This window comes from Fulmarus glacialis, unplaced genomic scaffold, assembly GCF_000690835.1.
Source record: "Fulmarus glacialis isolate BGI_N327 unplaced genomic scaffold, ASM69083v1 scaffold16416, whole genome shotgun sequence".
Lineage (NCBI taxonomy): Eukaryota > Metazoa > Chordata > Aves > Procellariiformes > Procellariidae > Fulmarus > Fulmarus glacialis.
The window spans coordinates 152,625-171,611 of record NW_009219040.1 but is presented as its reverse complement, the minus strand read 5'-3'; the positions used below and the strand labels follow the sequence as shown (position 1 = coordinate 171,611).

Below are 18,987 nucleotides of genomic sequence, written 5' to 3'. Positions count from 1 at the left end.
TTCAGGTTCAATGTATGAATCAGTAAAGAGGGAACTTATAAGGATCAAGATGAATGATTTTTTTGAGGCTTAGTGATAGCCAATAGACTATCTTTGCAAATGCTAGTATTTCCTCTCCTCTGTATGTTTGCATTTGAATGTGGTCTGAATTCAGGGATTGAATTTAAAATTTGAAGTATATATGTGGCAGCACATGAGGTATGTGACAGTACCATGGTCTAGATAGACAGTTCCCTCACAGCTCCTCCATTTTTAGTTATCTTAATTGTATACATGCAGTAACTTCTAATTCAATTAAGACTAGCAATATTCCACATTAGCCTGTCTGTTAAAATCCATGCAGTATACTATAAAAAAGTCATTAGTTTGGTAATATCAATTTAACAAGTTTTAGCTCATTAACCTTGACACCAGCAGTGCTGGAAAGAGGAACCTTTTGATATTGTTGTTCTCAGCATATACCAGGGAGCTCTGAAAATCTGTTGAAATCTGTGGCTATTATCCTCGATCATCAGTTATAGCTGTGTGTTAGCTCTTTTATGCAAATAACCATAGTAAGCCACAAATTACATCTTTTCAAGTCAACTTTGTAGATTGGGGTAGCGTTTATTCAGAAAAATATTTTTTGTTAGGAACTTTCAGTAGTTTTTAGATGGTCCTTTAACAGCATTACCAGCTATTTCCTGTGTTTCATTTTTCAGATACGTACCATTCCAACATCACTTTTAAAAAGCTTACCTGAAGTGCAACAGATGAATATTTTGATAACGTTTTAGTAAGCTGAGTAAGATACTAATTGCAGAAATACTTCTTCAGTTACTTCTTTTTGCTTTTTTGAGAAATCACAGTTACCTATGTAATAATGTTGTTTTAGCTTTAGAAATCTTATATAATACTGCTGTAGGTACCATTATAAAATACAAAAATGAACAATCATTTAAAAGTAGGGTACAAATAAATAAAGAAAAAACTCTAGCAGTCAAAAAGCTGTTGTTTATTTTATGCTTACTTTTATACTCAAACTGGATGTGTCTGAGTTTTAGAATTGAGAAGAGGTAGAGCAGAACTCATGTTCAGCCTTGTAATACAGCTGTAATCACAGAGGCATTTGAAAAACAGCAAGAAGGGATTCTATAAAAACACAGTGTATTTTCTCAGGAACGGCTTCACTTAATCCCTTGCAGTCATCGTGAGTCTGTCACATTTTATGATTTGGGGCCAGGATTTTGATGTAAAGAGAATTAGCACCCACCTCTGAGGAAGGGCTATATGAAATGGAGGAAAAAGAAGAGGGACTTACACAAATGTTTTAATGTGGAAGTGGGAAAACAAAGCAAGACGAAAATGGAAAACGGAATATTTAATTTTTAGCTCTGTCTTTGTCCTATTCATGCCAGTGTAAAATTTTTCATGTGTTTGTTTCTGTTTTATCACTGCCTTTCATTTTTTTTTCTAGCTTGCTCAGTCAGAAACTGCCTTTTGCTACCTTTTAGGTTATGGAGGTATTCTTGAAATTGCCATCCTTTCTGTGTCCGGTAACCTGTTGAAGTTAGGGAACAGTTTTAATCCTTTTTTTCCTTTTGCCTGTGCTTAAGTAGGTCACTTTCCAGATTTTGGTCTCCTCATTGCATTGCGGTCTCTGCCCTTTCTGAAAATCCCCCCTGACCTTTTCCCTCCTGCCTGGCCAGAGCGCGTGGCCCTCAGCCAGCAGTTGTTCTTCATATGGCGGCTAGTGCCGTCGCTGTGGGTGAAGGACAAGGGGCATGCTGAGGTGTAAAGAGATCAGTCAAGTCTTGCAATGGTTTTCTCAAATGCAAAATAAAAGGCAAGTGCTGGATTGGGCATTGTTGACTACAGCAATGCTGACACACGTCAGGAGCACCCACAGAGATGTGTATTTTGGCTTTGTTTGAGAGCACTCAACCCTGTGTGATCCCAGGAGATGGAAGCTGCCAACATGAGTGTCGGTAAGTGTGTACAGCTGTGGTGCAGGTGTGAGAAAGCAGGGCAGAGCTGGAGGGGGCTGCTGCCATCTCTCCAGCCAGGACATGGACATTTGTCCCCAGTGGCAAGCCAAAGCTCTGCTCAATGTGACTTTTTTACTGTGTGCACTGTACATGGTCAATCACAAGATTAAAGATTAACTTGGAATACTTTGATAAAGTGTCAAGCCAGAAGATGGGCAGCAAATAATTTTGCTGGTTTACAATGTTCATGAGAAGAGGGTTTCAGTAAAAGACCAGAGGTTTAATATATGCAATTTGAATATTGCAGACTAATAAAATAAATCACTATTCTGAACTATATGTTAAAAACTTTAGTTATGTAAAGGAACAGTTACTTCAGTCAAATTTTCAGCTTCAGTAAGACAAAACAAGGTAGATTTAAATTTAAGTATAAACTATTCATAATTTTCTTTTCTCCTGGCATGTTTGCCTCATAAAAAGTGAACTATTTTTAGTCTTTTGTAGAAATCTAATCCAAAATGAAAAAGTACATTAGATAAAGCTAAACTGAAATTTTGGTTGACCTCCAGGTAGCAGGGAAGAGCACAGTGTTGAGACTGAGAAAGGTTTTTTTATATGCAAAGAATCAGGAGGAGACATTGCACTTTGCAGAAGTTATGTGAGTTTGAAAAGGGATAATTTCAAGTGTTTTCAGCTTTGAGAATATACTTAAGAACTGTATTCTAGAATACAAAGCAACTATGCTGAAAATGCATGTTGCAAAATAAATCTATTAATTTGTTTTTCTTTTAAGACTTTTAAATTTTTCTTCCAAAATTTACCAAAATCCCTTCTATGCATAGGAGCTAGGCTTTGTCTTTTTCTAAGGAGCGTTTTTCAAGTAATCCATAAAATAAATTTTTAAAATAGCTGAAGACAATATGGATGCAGGAAAAAGTGCAATTTTATGAAGTCTTTCATCTAAGCCCTAATTCAGATACAATCACTGTATATGAAAGCAGAAGATTCACATGTGGTGGGTAGTGAAGCAAACATGTCTGTAAGCTAAGGCTGCCTCTGTAAATACTGGTTTTTTTCTAAAAGGGATCTTACATTATTTGACATTTGTGAAAATCTATGTTAGAATCTTATGTGAAACATACAGTGGCATTTCTTGTGGCAAATGTTTTTTTTTCACATTTACATTAAACTATATATATGCATGTTATTATATGTATACATATGAACGTGTCTCAATATATTTGAAAGAAGAACTATAGATCGGAGTACAGCTTTGTGCCTTTTAATTTGGAGGTTTATAGTCTGACCATGTTCACTTTGGATTTAAATACCTATCAAGGTATTCAAGCTTGATTACTTGGCCTCACCTGAATAATATAGCTTAGAAATAAGACTCATATCTGGGTAGCTGTCTTTGTGTTATATTTATGACTAAAAATCTATCACTTCTAAGATCTTTTGTAGAGTTAAATGTGTATTGTAGACATTTCACTTAAGGGTTTTTGACCAGTATTTTTAAAAGCTAGCACAATTAAAAAAACGGAGGTCCAGCTGCAAAATGTGGGGCTAGACTTTAAAGAATGCATGTTTCAGGGGGATCATGCTCTGGGGCTGTTGTTTGACCAATTACATGGATAGAGGATATTTACAGAATGAGACACCAGCTATTGGTATCAAAGATGTCTGGAGCTGTGGAACAATCCAGGCTTTCTGTGCACTGAGGGAGGCAGAAGCCTTCACCCTTTTGGTCAAAACCACAAGACCAGTGCTATATACCACTGCCAGATGAAGAGCTGTGTTTTGAAACAGCGGATACTGTGCCATAGGAATGCTGTTACAGAGTGCATTGCTCTTTAAAAATCTCAACAGTGAGTATGACTCTTTTTCTTCTTCTTTTTTTTTTTTTTTTTTAAAAACTGAATACTGCCTAGAATCTCAGAAGTGAAAATCGTATCTTCAAGCTTCCCAAACTAAAGAGCTTTGGGAAGAGTGTATTTGTCATTATGTTTAATTTGCACATACCTCACCAAAGAAAAGGCCAGGGGAGCTAGGCCGAGAACACAGCTGTACAGGCAGCTCAACTAATTGCCTCTCCATCCTCAACCTCATTTATCTTCATTTCTTCCCAATTATACCAAATTATCAATAGTCTCTGTTGCATCAGAGTCTTAATCCCCTTTATTCAGGCAGCATTAGATAGTGGCAGATGAATTCTTGGAGGGAGTCAGGGTAAACAGCCATGAAATGCCACCTCTGGCAGATGGCATTGCTCACAAGAAATGTGACAAAACATTTGGAATTTGTTACTAGGCATTGGTATGAGAAGGCAAGCTGTCAATATTTTTTTAAATGATAATCAAGGTGGTGCATACTTATACCACAAGCAGAAATGAATCCTGTCCAAAACCTCAAGCTTAGTTAAGTTCAGCTTGGCACCGTGCTGTAGGATTTTGTTGCTGAAGCCACTTTTTCTTCATAAGAAATATTTTCACTGTATCTGGTATTAATATAACCGTTTTAATAATGTTTGTTCTGATTATAGTTGTTATTTATGGTTTTGTATACCTCAGAAAGACATTTGAAGACGTAGAATATCCTTTACACAATAACAAATTTAGGATGTATTTTCTTGAATAGTTTCTTTAGCACTGTTCGTCTTTTTTAGGGGTTTGATCCTAAAGAGAAGCTAATGCAAAGCTCCCACTGATACTCATTGAGGAGAATTGCACCAGAGATTAGATGAGAGCACCTAATGGCTAGGTTTGCTGAATGAGAAAAATATTCTGAAAATCAAAGATTGATTGAACATGTAAGAAGTCCAAGTGCTGTGGTCGGTATATATTCAGCTATTACTATGAGCAAAAATGAAAGTGATTTTTAAAGGAAGTATCAAGTTGGCTGCTAATATAGTTCAAGATTTTTCTGCGTTATTTTTAGACTGACATTAAATGAAACACAGTAGATTTCACTGTTGACTTTTTATGTGAGTTAGATTAACTCACAAGCTCTCCTGGTTTTGGCAGCATTCTAAATTTTTTGGAAGTCAATAATAACTTAGTGCAAGGAATCAAATACCAGATATAAAAAATGTTGCATCTTCAGAATTGGTATATACTTTGCCAGTGTTACCCATACTGACACAACTTGTTGGAGCTGTGCAAGCGCAAGTGTCTGCACATACTGATCCTTCATGGAAACTGGGGCTTATGACAGTAAATATCGTTGGAGAGCTTCTGCAGTCATTCAGCTTCAATATAAAAGGATGTTAGGCCCCCTTTCGCAACCTCTTGTTCTCTAGTAAAATCTCCAAAATCATTGAGTTCTGTGTAGATGCTTCAAGTTGGCAGGGGTTTGGAAGATTGTCTAAATGAAGTGCCACAGACTGTATTTAATTCTTTCAAGCCATCCTTTGTATTACACAGAGTTCTTTTAGTATTAGGAGATTTTGAAAAGATTATAAATACATAATTTATGTCACTACAAATTAACTCAGAAGATTACAATCTGTAACTTGAACTGTTCATAATAATTATTTCAAAGAAATAGTAAATGATAAATTGTTGAAACCTGAGTGATCTGATTTTGTACTGTAGTGTTACCTATCTGCTGTGGATGTCAAGACGTTCTCAAAGTCAAACTAAACTATCTGGCTAGTTATAGTCACAGTAACAACGTACAATACATGTATCTCAGTGGTTATTTCAGTAAGTTGTTAAATATGGGAAAATATTAAGTAATTAAAAAAAAGAAAAAAAAACCAAAAAAAACTCCAAAAAAACAAAGGCAAAAAACGCTTGGTTTGTGGTGAGTAAAGGTGTCAATGATTATCATCACTGGAATATGAATCCTAGCTCCTTGTTTGCTGGCTGCAGTTGTTGAGTTTAGAAGGATGTATGTTTTATCCTTTCTGGCAGCCAGCCCTACAAACTGTGTTCAAGATCTGAAAGTTAAGCTGTTTTATTTCTGGCTTGTGCATCATCAACAGTAATAAAAACATGACAGACCAAAATTTTGACCTTACTTCTATCTGTGAAATGTACGTGTTTCTGAAGACAGACTTTGGTCCTGCAGTAGAAAACAGTTAATTTTTTTGTTGATGGTCCTAAACCAGGAAAGATACCGTGTTCTAGTACAGTGTTTTTATCTTTGTATAGAAAAATAAATAGTGATAAAGTCATACATACTAAAAATGTTAGCAATAACCATTCGGAGTGCAGAAGGGAACAGATCAGTTATGCAAGAACGAAGCATAATCCTGCGGTTGCATTTCAAAATAGTATCGAACATTTAAAGATTGTCCTCTCTTTTGAGTTCACCAACATCATGTTTGTTGAAATAATGATCCATGCAGATTTTTGTAAGCCCACTTTTGTCAAAAGCACGTTCTGTAAGCTGTCAGGGGTAGGGGTCTCCCTGACCCAGCTTTCCAATAAGAATGCAAAGGTATTTTGTCTGCCCACTGGCTCAAACTTGGTGAGGTTCCTACAACAGTACCTTGAGGGACGGAGCATAGAGGTCATTTATTATCTCTCAGGAAAGGGATTGCATGTGCTTTTGACATTGACGTAGATCCAAAAGAAAGTTTAGGGTTTAACTCTAATTCCAAGAATAATACTACACATTGTATAGAAGAAATTGAATAGGAATTTATTACTTGTTGTTTTATCCACTACAAGAACTAGAAGACATCAGAGGAAGGCAGCAAATGCCAAGTTAACCCCCCAATAACGCACCCGCAAATAACGTGAGGTAGCTTTTCATACAGTGCATAGGCAAGCTGTGGAACTCCTTGCTACAGGATATTGTAGATGGAAAAAATTGACATCCTTTTAAATTAATGGAAGAAAAATCTATTAAAGGTTATTAAATTCAATGAAAATACCTCTGTTTCAGGAAGTTCCTAATACATAAATTGTTGGAGAGTATTTTGGGAAATTCTCACTACAGGTTTTCTCTGTGTTTAAACTCTTTAGTAAGTATTGCTTTTGGCCCTTGTTGGAGACAAAGTATTAGGCTAGATGGGCTGTAGCTGTTTGTATGCAGTCATTCTGGGAGCCATTATTCCTTTAGTAATATTGCCCCTCCCTCCTGAAATATCATGACTAATTTCCATTTAGGAAGCCATAAATATCTAGCAATTGATATGAAGATTACAAGCTTTTCCCCGCCCCCTGCCCACCCTCTTCATTATCACGTGGTTAACTATTAGGTAACAAAGAAGCAAAGACTTCATTTATTAATTATCAGAGCTTTTCTCCAGCGTGTCACATTCCTTCCTAGCCAAGAAGCAACTTGTTTTGATTAATATTTATGCATGACTAAATCAGCAAAAGAAAAGAGGAGAAAGCATATAGATAGCTAACTTTGAGAAGTGCTTTCAAATATTAGTGTGCTTTTATGAAAATTATTATAATAGTTCGTATCTAACTTTCTATGAATATGATGTTTCATCTTGCTAAATCTAACTTGAATGGGATGCTTTGGTGGTATAAGTTGAATCAGCTACCCATTGAGGTATCTTTGGTATTTTGAGTTTAAATGAAGATACTGCCACTTCGAGCAGTTTCTGTTTTTATCAAACTAGTCCCTTACATCATACTGCATTTTCTTTCCTTTTCCTACATCTCTTTATTTATTTTGCAACATTTTTCCCATGTTTTAATATTAGTTACCTTAGGAGAAGGCCATCCATATTTTAGCAATTGTCTACAGAAGACTGTTTTGCTGAAAAGATTTCATTGCTGCAGCCAGTAGTTCCTCTCCACTGGTCTTAGAAAGTATGAGGAAAACGCCCTGCCATATTTTAATAGCCATCAGCATTTTTGTGAATGTAATTTGAAGGGATGAATGATCCGGTCTGTTGTTAGAGAGAGAGAGAGAGAACAGGTTTTATACTGTAATGAGTCTTTGACACTGAGCACCTGATTTTAATTGTGAGATTTTGTTTTGACTGGAAAGGCCCATTGTAGCACAGTCTTACTTTCCAAGGTAGCTGACAAGAAGGAGACTTCTCTGGTATTGTGCTTTAGCACTATAATCATCGATTATAATTTGGGAACTTTAAAACACATTGTATTTACCACCTTCTTATTTCTTTTTCTTTGTTCATTTTAAAGGGAAGGAATTGATGGTTTGGGAGGGATGGTTAGGTTCCTAAATAAATATTATGTCTCTACTTTTATCTTCTAAAAAAGTATCTTCCTGGAATTAATGTTCTTAATTAAATTGGCATCAAATATTCTGACATATTCTCAGTTATCTTCAGTATCCCGTTGCTGTGAAATAAACTTTGATTTTGCTGTCATTAAGACTTTTCAAAAAGTTTAGAAATTATATTCAGATTTCAGATGCCTTCTTATTGTATAATTATCAACAGATTACTTCACCTAAGTTGTGACAGACATATTTTTTAAGTATGACTGACTGATGGACAGATTGGGAATTGCTGAATTAATGGGCACATTTCAAAGCTTTGGCAGGGCTATTGCTGAACCACTTGATAAGTTTTTGGAAGTAGCCCAGTAAAGCCATCACTGGATTTCTTGAGTTTTAATATCTTACCCTACACACTTTCATGGCTTTCTTGTAGGGCACAATCCAGAAGTTGATATAGCCGAATACACACAGCTAAACAAATAAATGAATTAAAGCTTTAAAGGCATTGCAAATCTTCCGTAGGTTTTCATATGGGTGTCATGCTTTTGGGGGCTGATTAAAAATCTCATTCCCATTTTAAAGTAAGAAAGTTTATTTGGGGGTAATAAGGGACCACAGAAAGTGTCCATGCTTGCGTGGTCTCCATAAATAACATCATCTACTGCCAATATGAGGGACAGAATTTGGGGTTAAATGGGTCATAATCCTGACCCAGGACCATTCTATGTTTTTCTGACAGGAAAGTGACAGTTTACCAGGAATACGACCTGGATGGTATCTTATTCTTACTGTCGTGAGATTCTCAGTTTATCAAATATGACAAAAATTGTTTGCTACCTGATCTTTTCCTGGGATATTCAAATGTTGATACCATGAACAGAGTTGGCAGAAAGTTGTAGGCTGAAGTGTTTTCAGCAGAGGATATTCTGTGTAGGCCAAAGAAGTGACCCTTTTTCCCAATATCGAGGTGAGATTAGGGAATTGGTAAAAGCAAAAAGTCTGGGACATCTGAAAATACTGGGGCTAGGAATGCTGGCAAATAGGTCCATGTTGTTTTAGGAGTACTGCGGTTCTAGATAAGCCAAAAAATTTCAAAGACCTTGTGTATGCTGAACACTTATAAAAGAAGTTATAAATGATAAATAATTTGAAATTGTCAGTGCTGAAATAGCAAGGCGCTGAATACTTTTTTTGTTGCAGCTGATGTTATGCTTAATGTGCCCAACAGTGTGAAAAATGTGTTTAAAAATAATTTTAGAATAAAATTGGTCGGTGAAGATGGTATTGCTTTTAACAATTTGAGTTCAATTTTTCAGAAATGTATCACAAAAAAAAATAAAATGACAGACATAGATTGAAACAGTGTGGTTGTTCAATTCAAAGGTACCTCTGACTGAGTGGATTTCGTTTAGCTAGATCAGACAGTTTTAAGGCTGATAAAATGAATTTGAAACCAAATGAGAAGAAACTGTCACCAAATTGAACTTTGATTACTTTCTGGAGATCTTTCAATACCTAAAACCAAGGACACTAATTTAATCTTCTCAAGTATATCTTCACCGAAAAAAAGTTTTTTGGATTTTGTTTTGAAGAACACAAATGCACAGAGAGATTTATTACTAGAAAACATGTAGCTTTAAGAGTTACCTTACAAAATTACTAAAATCAAAGAGTGAGAAGCAGTATTTTCAGAAAAATGAAGCTGAGTTTATCACTTGCATTTCCTTCAACTAAACAAAATGAAACTTAAACAGAGGCACTTTGCTTACAGACATGTACATAACTGTAAATAACCTTGTAGTGGATCTGTGAGTGCAGTGTGTGTCATCAACAGCATGTGTATGTATTGCTTGGGCTGATTTCCCGTTTGTTTGTGTTACCTGTGATTTAACTCCCCGTGCATTTGAACTCGTCTGAATTTGCTGTTCATAGGGACTTGGGAACAGAGACATACAGAATTTGGCCACTGGGCTGTAAAACGGCATTAAGGGAATGCTTACCTTTCACCGCATTTTAATTTTGAAGTGAATGGACTGGGGTTTGTTACGTTAGTTTTGCTTTTGCTTAGTTGAACGTAAGCGTAATTCATGCACTGATAAGTAAGTTCTCTCAAATAACCTGTTGAGACTGGTAAATACCAGACTTTAATTATTAAGTATATTGTAAATAACTCTTTCTCTTACCAAATCCATGTAGTGCCCATCTTTATCTGTGCCCTTTGAAACACGCACTATGTTTCTGCATAGGCGACTGTGTACAATGCAGTCAGTTAGGCCTTTTTTTTTTTCTTTTTTTCATCCATATTGTGCATTTAGCTGCAAATCTGAAAGCAGAACTGTACACCACATTTGCTGCGTGGCCTGAACTGGATGGTTGAAGCAGATCAGACTTTTTTTTAGCTGCTTCTGCTGGGCGGCCAATGCATTCTGCAATCTTTTAGGATGGCTGGCCTGCGTTTTTCTTCCCACTTCGGTGTGGCTATGTTAAGAAACTGCAGTCTCTGTGCTTGCTTCTGACAAGCATCAGGAGCTCTGGAAGATGGAGGCTCTTGTCTCTCTTGCCCTTTTTTAAAGCTGAGTACGGTCTGTTCTGGGACAAGATCGACTAGAATGCAAACAAGATAAGGAAAAATTACCTTTTTGTCCTTTAGTTTTATCTGTTGGCGAGAAGGTCATATAGGTAGTGGGTAATAGTGTTAAACGTAAAGCTTTTTGTAAAGTGTATAAATGATGTATTGGCATTTTGACAAATCAACAGACTTCTGAGTGCTCTAATAATATTCCTATGACACTTATGAATCAGGTTACTAATATTTTAAAATGAAATATTCTTTCTCATTTAAAATAAATAAAGAGCTGTATTTCCTTTCATATACAAGAGGTAAAGTAAGTCCCATTGCTGTTTTCTGTTGTCTCGTTTTCCTTAGTGTTGAATGTTTGCTTTCTTTTTTCATATATTTTTCCCCTTTTGTTTCATATATACCTAAAAAAAATTACTTGAAGTCCGTCTCTCTATATACAGTAGTACGGATCATTGTTTAATTTTAGACTCCTTATCTTCTATATTAAAAAGAGTGAGAACCTTCACTAGCTTAGTGTGGACAAAGAGATTATTTTTTCCTAATACAAATTTCTTCAAAGACCAAACCTTTTGAATATCATGAGAGAAAAAAATTTCGACTCCCATAAATTTGTCTTTGTGGTCTGTTGTGTGATTCCTATCATAAAGTTTCATTTTTAGTTTCACCTGTAAGCTCATCATATCGAAGCCAGGATTTAGAATCAAAACATGACATCTTTGCCTTATTGATGGCACCTATTTGGACAAAAAATGACAATAAACAGAAAGCTCCTGAAAAATTGTGGCCAAACCTAAATTTGAAGTATTAAGGAGGATTTACTTTTTATAGATGTATTCACTTCTAATTGTTATGGTAACAAAGAATTGAAAATATGCATTGATATATATATATGTCAAATACGTATTTGCTGATATAACATGCTGACAAGTGTGTTACTAAATGAAGGAAATGTGTATGCTCAAAAATGATACTTTTTTTAAAGTTGCATGACAGGAAAAGGACTGAGTATATTACCACAGGTTTGCATTTTACATATTTGGTTTATAATGTGAATCTAGTTCTGGCTTACTATTAATTTATATGTAAATTTTTCTTACTGTATGGAATAGATACTGCAGGGAAGGATGCAAGTTTTCTTTTAAAACTGTTATTTTTTAGCTGTGCAAAGGGACTGTGGGTACAATGAATTGAAAGTGTCTATGGTATAGAGCACAGGAGTAGGACCCGTGAGACCTGACGTCTCTTCCAGTTTCACCATTAGTCCATCAGGTAACATGGAGGAAGTTGCTTCATAATTCTGCACCTCGGCTTTCCCACTTGTAAGTTGGAGATAATCATACTGCTAGGTATGAAGTTCTAGGTGAGAAGAAGTTCTAATTATTATTTTCTTTTTAAGAGACTTGCTACTACATACTATATGCAGTGCAGAGTAAGTGATGAAGCTGTTATCTATGTGGTGTACTGCAGACTACAAGATACATTCCATTTAACATCCACTTTTATTATACATCATACGGTCGGCAGTATTTTTATTTCTTTGTCTAAGGAGAAGTGATAGGGAACATAAGAATACAGGAATGGTCTGTAGAGATAAGTGTATTGCAATTTATTCTTGTGTTGCTGGCACTGAATACTGGAACAGATTTACAAGTGGAATTTGCAGGAAAAAAGTTATTATTGTCCCCATGTGTAAGGAAAACTGGTCCAGTGATACAAACTGTGTGACATAATTTAAATTCAGTTTCCTGTTCCATTGTAGGTTTCCTGTACTTCCTTAAGCAAACCACTTTTCTTCACAGTGGAATTCTCCGTCTGTAAAATAGGAATAATTGTACTTTCCTGTGGAACGTGCAACAGTTGTAAAACTGGGCACAGAAAGCTGGTGGTGCACTCTGACACTACAGCTTCAGGGCCACAGAAGTGTGGTGGGTAGATGCACGAGGCTTTGGAAAGACAAGAGAAACTTCCAGAAATAAGTAAATGAGCTGAGAGTTTAGACCATCTGTGCCTGGGGTTGGAACTACTGGAGAAGAACAAACGGGGTGAGGGAGACTTTTAGATGAAAAGTGCAGTTTTTTCTTTTCATTCAAAAGTCTCTGAAAAACTGTCTTGTGCACAGTTTTCTTGGCCACTGCCCTGATAACACGAAGCATGTACAAAATCTATTTCTAAGCAAAAAATTCCTGCCAAGGTACATGTCATGTGTTTTTTGAGGAAGAATAAAGTGTAAATGTTAAATTTACTGAAAAAGCATATGGAGAAAAATAAAACTCATTTGGTAAAATCAAATGCTAAACCTTTCCTCAGAAAATCTTTTTTAAATTACACATTTAACTTGAGAAATGCTTTACCAGGTAATACAACCTCTGTTTCACAATAGTCAGAATGAACAAGTTTTATACGAAGTATCAGTCAAATGTTATTTGAAACGCTGATATACAGTATATTAAATAACAAAGATGCTGACACAGCCTTAACTGTAGTAGTTCTTCTAATTACTGCACTATGCCATGTTATATTATATCACAGGGCATAATTTAGTGTATCTTTCTTTGTCAGTGTATTACTCATCATTTTACAAATTACAAGTCTTTTATAGGAAGGTAATTCATACTTGGACATAGTGCTAAAATGATGGAGTGATTTCCTTTTTTCTCAATCATTGATCTTTCAAACTTTTTCATTTAGCTGTATTAATCATGTTTATTAGCTAAATGTTGTCATAAAGAATGGAATTTTTCTGTTACTTTCATATTCAATTAAAATGTGTTTTGCTTGCTGCCTCTATCTGCTGCATCACAATAATCTATTTACTTATTCTAATTGAAATTCTTGTTCATAAATCCAAAACAAAGTCAATACTGCAGTTAGACATTTTCATAAGAATCTATAATCTAATTGAAAATGTGGGGCGTACCTGAGAAGGGAGTGTACTTAAAATACCTTTTTATTCTAGAAATGTTCAATCTCACCTTTTTTAATGCGTTTTTTTTGTGGACCAGATGTATTTCAGAATTCACTAACATAGAATACTTAACTGCTGTTTAAAAGGAACTTGTTTTTATTCAAGTGTATAAGTGTAATACTGAAGAAAACTACAATCTGTAAAATTGCTGCAGAACACCCTCTCTTCAGAAGACCAAACAGATATTCTAGACCAAACTAGTCTTAGTGCTTAGTTTGCTATATTGTGTTTTTGTTGTAGACAGTAATTACTGTGCATAATAGATATCTTTAAATTTAAATTCCTGAATGCTGATGATTTCCAAGCCCAACCTAATGCCTGGCTTGTTTAACCCAGCAAAGTGAAGTGTTTCACTTAGGACATCAAATCCAGCAGTGGAGGATCACTTAGGACATCAAACCCAGCAGCTCAAAGATAACATAGCAGCAGGATAAATTGTTGTAACCTGTTCAGGGATGAATTTAAGCTAGAATGCTAGTGAGCATTGGAGTGAATAGCGGAGCAACTCTCCAGTAAGATTAACAGCGGTGAGAGACCTGACGAGCCCGAAGATGGACACCGATTAGTCTCTGGCAGGGACTGGGTGGCCTGATTCCCTGTGATAGCAGGAGATGGTGATTCAGTGTCTCAGGTGTTCCCTTTCTGCCTTATTTACTTAATTGTGACTGTGTTTACTTGGATGATTTTATTCTTAAACATTTTGCTTTTCCTGTTTCCAGAAACTAGTGTTACGAATGTAGGTGATGCTGAAAGTTTCTAATCATATTTTTTGCCTGATGCATATTTATTAATTTATTAAAAAAAAAATCAGGTGTAGGTTTAAGGTGCTGTGTTTGTGCTAGGCGCTTAGCTATGGTGAAGAGTATTAGCTCGTTGCTAACCAAACAAAATGTCTTTTAAAGAAAAGTATATGCCATTTAGGATTTGTTTCTACCCTGTTTTGCAGGTGGGAGTGAATCCTCCTGGGATAAAGACAAGCTTCAGTCCCCCATTACAACAGGATCGCAGCACAGCCTTGGTCATCCCACACTGTCAGGGCAGTCGAGCCTTGGAAGTGCGCACCCACTCAGTCCTCTCCAGCAGAATCACCTGCTCACCAACAGTACGTACTGTGCTCTTACGGTAAAAAAAAAAAAAAGTACATGGAGCCCTGCTTGGAGGTTGGGCTTGCACTTCTTCCCAACCTCCTGGAGGTGGGGGAGATGGATGGGAGACACATGAGCGACAGGAGGGTCACTCCTCCCACTGTCGGCTGCACTTGTGCATCATGTCCAAGCCACCCTCTTTGAATAGTCACTCACTGCTGGGTTAGGGACTGTCAGTCCTTAATTGACATTTCCATGGCCTGGGCTGAAGGGAAAAATAACCACAAAGTTGCTTAACATTTTAGCTATGTGAGAAAATTCTCTTCCAGGTGGAAATGCTTACCAGCAAATAAAAATGAGAGGCAGGAATAAATGCAAAAAGTCTAGTTAAAAGCGAGCAGAAGCAATTCCTCTGCCTTGTTTTGCAGGCAGAGGTGTGGGTAAGGTCATCCATTGAACCCAGCCATCCAAAGCAACTGGAATAAAATGACACAAATAAAGTTTGGATTTGGAACTTAAAGCTCCCTTCAAACCCATCTCTTTTCCTTCCCTTAGGAAGGGGGCAGGTGGGAGGCCAGCAGTTCCCCTTATCCTTTGCACCCAAAGAGAGAGGGAAGGGAAGGGAAAGTTATTCCAAGAAAGATGTTCAGGATTAATGTTTTAAAAATTAGTGAGGAGTAAAGTTAATTCTAACAGATGATGATGGATGAAGAATGAAAATCTCACTATTTCTGAATTCTTGTTATTTAAGCTCTTCATCCTCAAAGTTTTGAAAGTTGTTTTTTGGTGTTAGTTTTAATGGATGAATGACATTTCTGGCTCCTTACACAATTTTAGGAGCAGATAGTTCCTTGCTACCTATGTAGGGCCCCAGACTTGAACAAATCAAAGCTACTGAAATGACTCCTACAGTATGGGTCTGCTTTGTTCATGGGAAGGTATGGACCTGAACATTTTGGGTTAAGTGTCAGTAGCCAAGAATCACCAGATCATAGGACTCAAATTCACTGTAGTTTATCCTTTCATTTTATATTCTTCAATAACTCAATACCTGTATATATTTTACATACAGGGATATTGTGTTCTTTGCTGTTCAAGAAAACTTTAAAGATATTTTCCAGTAGATTTTGTAGTAGGCAAATGTCTATAGGCTATTAAAGGGTTTATTGAATGTCAGACATTATGTCCAATGATTTGCAAGTGTAGGATATATTTTCTTCATAGTCCTCTGAAATGTTTGACGGATTGTGTCTTAAAACTGGTGATGTGCTGTTAAATTCTGTTTGTAGTTTGCATTTAGTTTGCATGTCAATTGGACTTTAAGTAGACATACAACTCAATGAGGCCAGATGGTGTCTGGGAGTTTTGGAACTCTATAGAGTATGAGGAAAGATTATTGGGCTGTTAAGGGAGATATGCAGGGGAACAAAGGCTTATGGACGTAAGCACTGAAGGGGCTTGTCAGTATGGTTTAAAGTGAAGGGAGATCTATGTGGGCTTTGCTTATTACCTATCATAATTAATATTGGCATGGATCATTATATAAAATATATCGTGAATCATAAGACATCACAGTTGTTGATCATGATATACTCAAGCTAAACAGAAATAGTGTGGGAGCTCAGACTATATACAATTCTGCCTTTTGTGGTGGGCGCTGTGGTGTTTTTATATCACTGTAGTCAAATTGTATTGGAATAACATAAGCTATATCAGTCAGTGATATTTTTTATTGTGGGTTCTGTCATACAGCAAAATGGTGACTGGCCTTCTCATTTAAAATAGTTAAGATAGAGCCAAAAGTTAAAAAACTTTTAGAAATAATGAATGTGAATAGCGTATGGTTATGACTAGCTATAAGATTATGTTATTTACTACTTGTACCTGAATTTTTTGATGAGAATTTCTAATCTAAATTTCATTTAGAAAAACGGTAAAGCATTTTGTCTGGCAGAATGAGTCCTATTTTTTCTGAAAAAATAATTTTGGATGCCCAAAGGTAGCTATCTTCAAGGGGTCTCTCTAAAGAATTCTTAAATGCAAAATAACCTGAAACAATTTTTTCAGTGAATTGGTGTCTTGGTCTTGCTTTCCATTGTAGTCATTACTAAATACAATATGTAATACACATGCTGAAATAGATTTTAATGAAACACAAGAATCCAATTCTTGCTAGCAGTTACATCACCTTTTTGGCAATGTCAAGATCTGCAAGTTGGTCCAAATGAATTTCATACCTTTTTAAATTGTTTTATATCCATAGCAGAAGACAATTTAAAGTGACTTTTTGGAAATTAAAACCTCTGGCAACAATTTTAACCTCTCATTACATGTTTCAGTTCACAGACCTTCTGTACAGTAGTTCAGTAGCGTCTATAGTCCGACCCACAGCTTCCTTTATTCAAGAAATAGTCCTAATATAAAAATCTAGTCTCAGATTGCTGTGTATGTGAACTAATAATAGTAAGAGGACTTGGTAAGACTATATTGTCAGATAAAATTATTAATAAATATTCATCTGATGTGTTGGAAAAACATGCAAATATCTGCATGTTTCCGTTTTTTTCTTTATTGCTCTTAATAAAGAGATCACTGAACTTACGCACGGTTGTATATTCATTTTGCTAATACTGTGTTACTTTATTTTTTTCCCTAATACAAACCATACAGCCTTTTCTGGAATACAAAGACAATTATTCCCTATGTAACATCAAAATTGTTAACACATAATAATACTGAGTTTGACTAGTCAATATTCCAGTAGAATATAGACTCTAAAAATTAAGTTGTTGAGTTATAAAATGAGGGACTCGCACATATAACGTGCCCATGCTCTTTTTTAGGGATAGACCTGCCGTTTATGATGATGCCCCACCCTCTGCTTCCCGTCAGCCTACCTCCTGCTTCGGTTGCAATGGCAATGAATCAGATGAACCACCTCAATACAATAGCTAACATGGCTGCAGCAGCCCAAATGCACAGTCCTCTTTCCAGGGCAGGGGCCTCTGTTATAAAGGTAAGAGTCATCTATGAGACTTAGAAAAAATAGCTTTTTGTGGCTAACAAAAACATTTACAGTGACTTTCTTAAGGAAAATAACTAAGAGGCAATGAGCTTATACTGCCTATAGAACACCTGGTCTGCTGTTCCTGCTGGTGCTTCAGTTTGAGGAAATACCCGCGAGTACAGTCAAGAAGTTAAGATGCTCTGCTCTATCTACAAATCTGTAATGTAATTAAAAACAGATACTAAGGCTCACTAGAGGCTAGGGGAATAAGCAGTGCTGCATCTGTTAAAGCTCAAAAGCTATTCTAAAATGTTGTTTAAAATCAAACTTAATGTTATACTTAAAAGAAAATGCTATAGAACGTAACAGGAACTCTGGTGCAGTGCAATTCCAGAACAGGTTGATAGCAGAGAAAATCATCAGAAGTACCTTACTGAGTATAGTCTCTGATAGCAACACCTTCCTTCTGGCTGGATAAAACATGTTTATACTTTTGAAAGGCTTCTCTGGTAGTCTTTCCAAGCAGGTTCTTAAGAAAATTTCATGCCTGTTCAGTTGAGAGCTGAAGTCCTGCCACACACTAAAGAATATGTTGAGACGAGAAATTTTCAAAGTAGAAGGATATAGAATCGGTGCTTGTGAAGGATTGGTGCTATGGGATTCTCTAAAACACAGTGTGTCCTCTTTCTATTGAGTGAAAATGAAAGATTTTATCAATCTAACTTTTGCGTGTATTTGCATGCATGTGCGTGTTTCTTGTTGACAGAATTTTATTTTGTCAACTTTGAAAGGTAGTTATTTTAGTCCATTTTTCTTTGTTTTTAAATATGTAAGTCTATAGAGCTATCTGTTCTGGAAAGTACATGTCTTTTTATTTTTATATTTATGCTCATTTACACTCATGTATCCCCATCGTTCTGGAATCCCAAAGTTCTGAGTTGCTTTATTCTAGTAACTTTCACTGATTTGCTGAACTTAATCTCTTGTATCTTTATTGTAAAGCATCTTAATTATAAAATATCGTTATTTTATCATTGAGAAAGTTACTGTTGCCAATATTACAGACCAATTGTGAGAATAAATTAGTTAGGATTGTGTTGTACTTTCTATTGTCACAGCTTGCCGCTGCAGGGAATTTTGCTTCTACATCAAGCAGGGAAAGAATTTAGTAGTACACAGCCACCTGTTTATTCTTCATACTTGTATTTACTGATACCAACATACTT

The 18,987-nt window shown here is 36.0% G+C and overlaps 1 protein-coding gene across 1 annotated transcript in view; it reads left to right on the top strand.

Moving 5' to 3' along the window:
* Positions 1-18,987, top strand: part of DACH2 (dachshund family transcription factor 2) — a gene marked incomplete at its 5' end in the record, with an annotated part of 101,817 nt that overhangs the window by 14,405 nt on the left and 68,425 nt on the right. The window contains 2 exons of the mRNA XM_009580240.1: positions 14,616-14,771; positions 17,598-17,770. Of these exons, the coding sequence (XP_009578535.1) occupies positions 14,616-14,771; positions 17,598-17,770 (329 nt within the window). The remainder of the gene's footprint in view (positions 1-14,615; positions 14,772-17,597; positions 17,771-18,987) is intronic.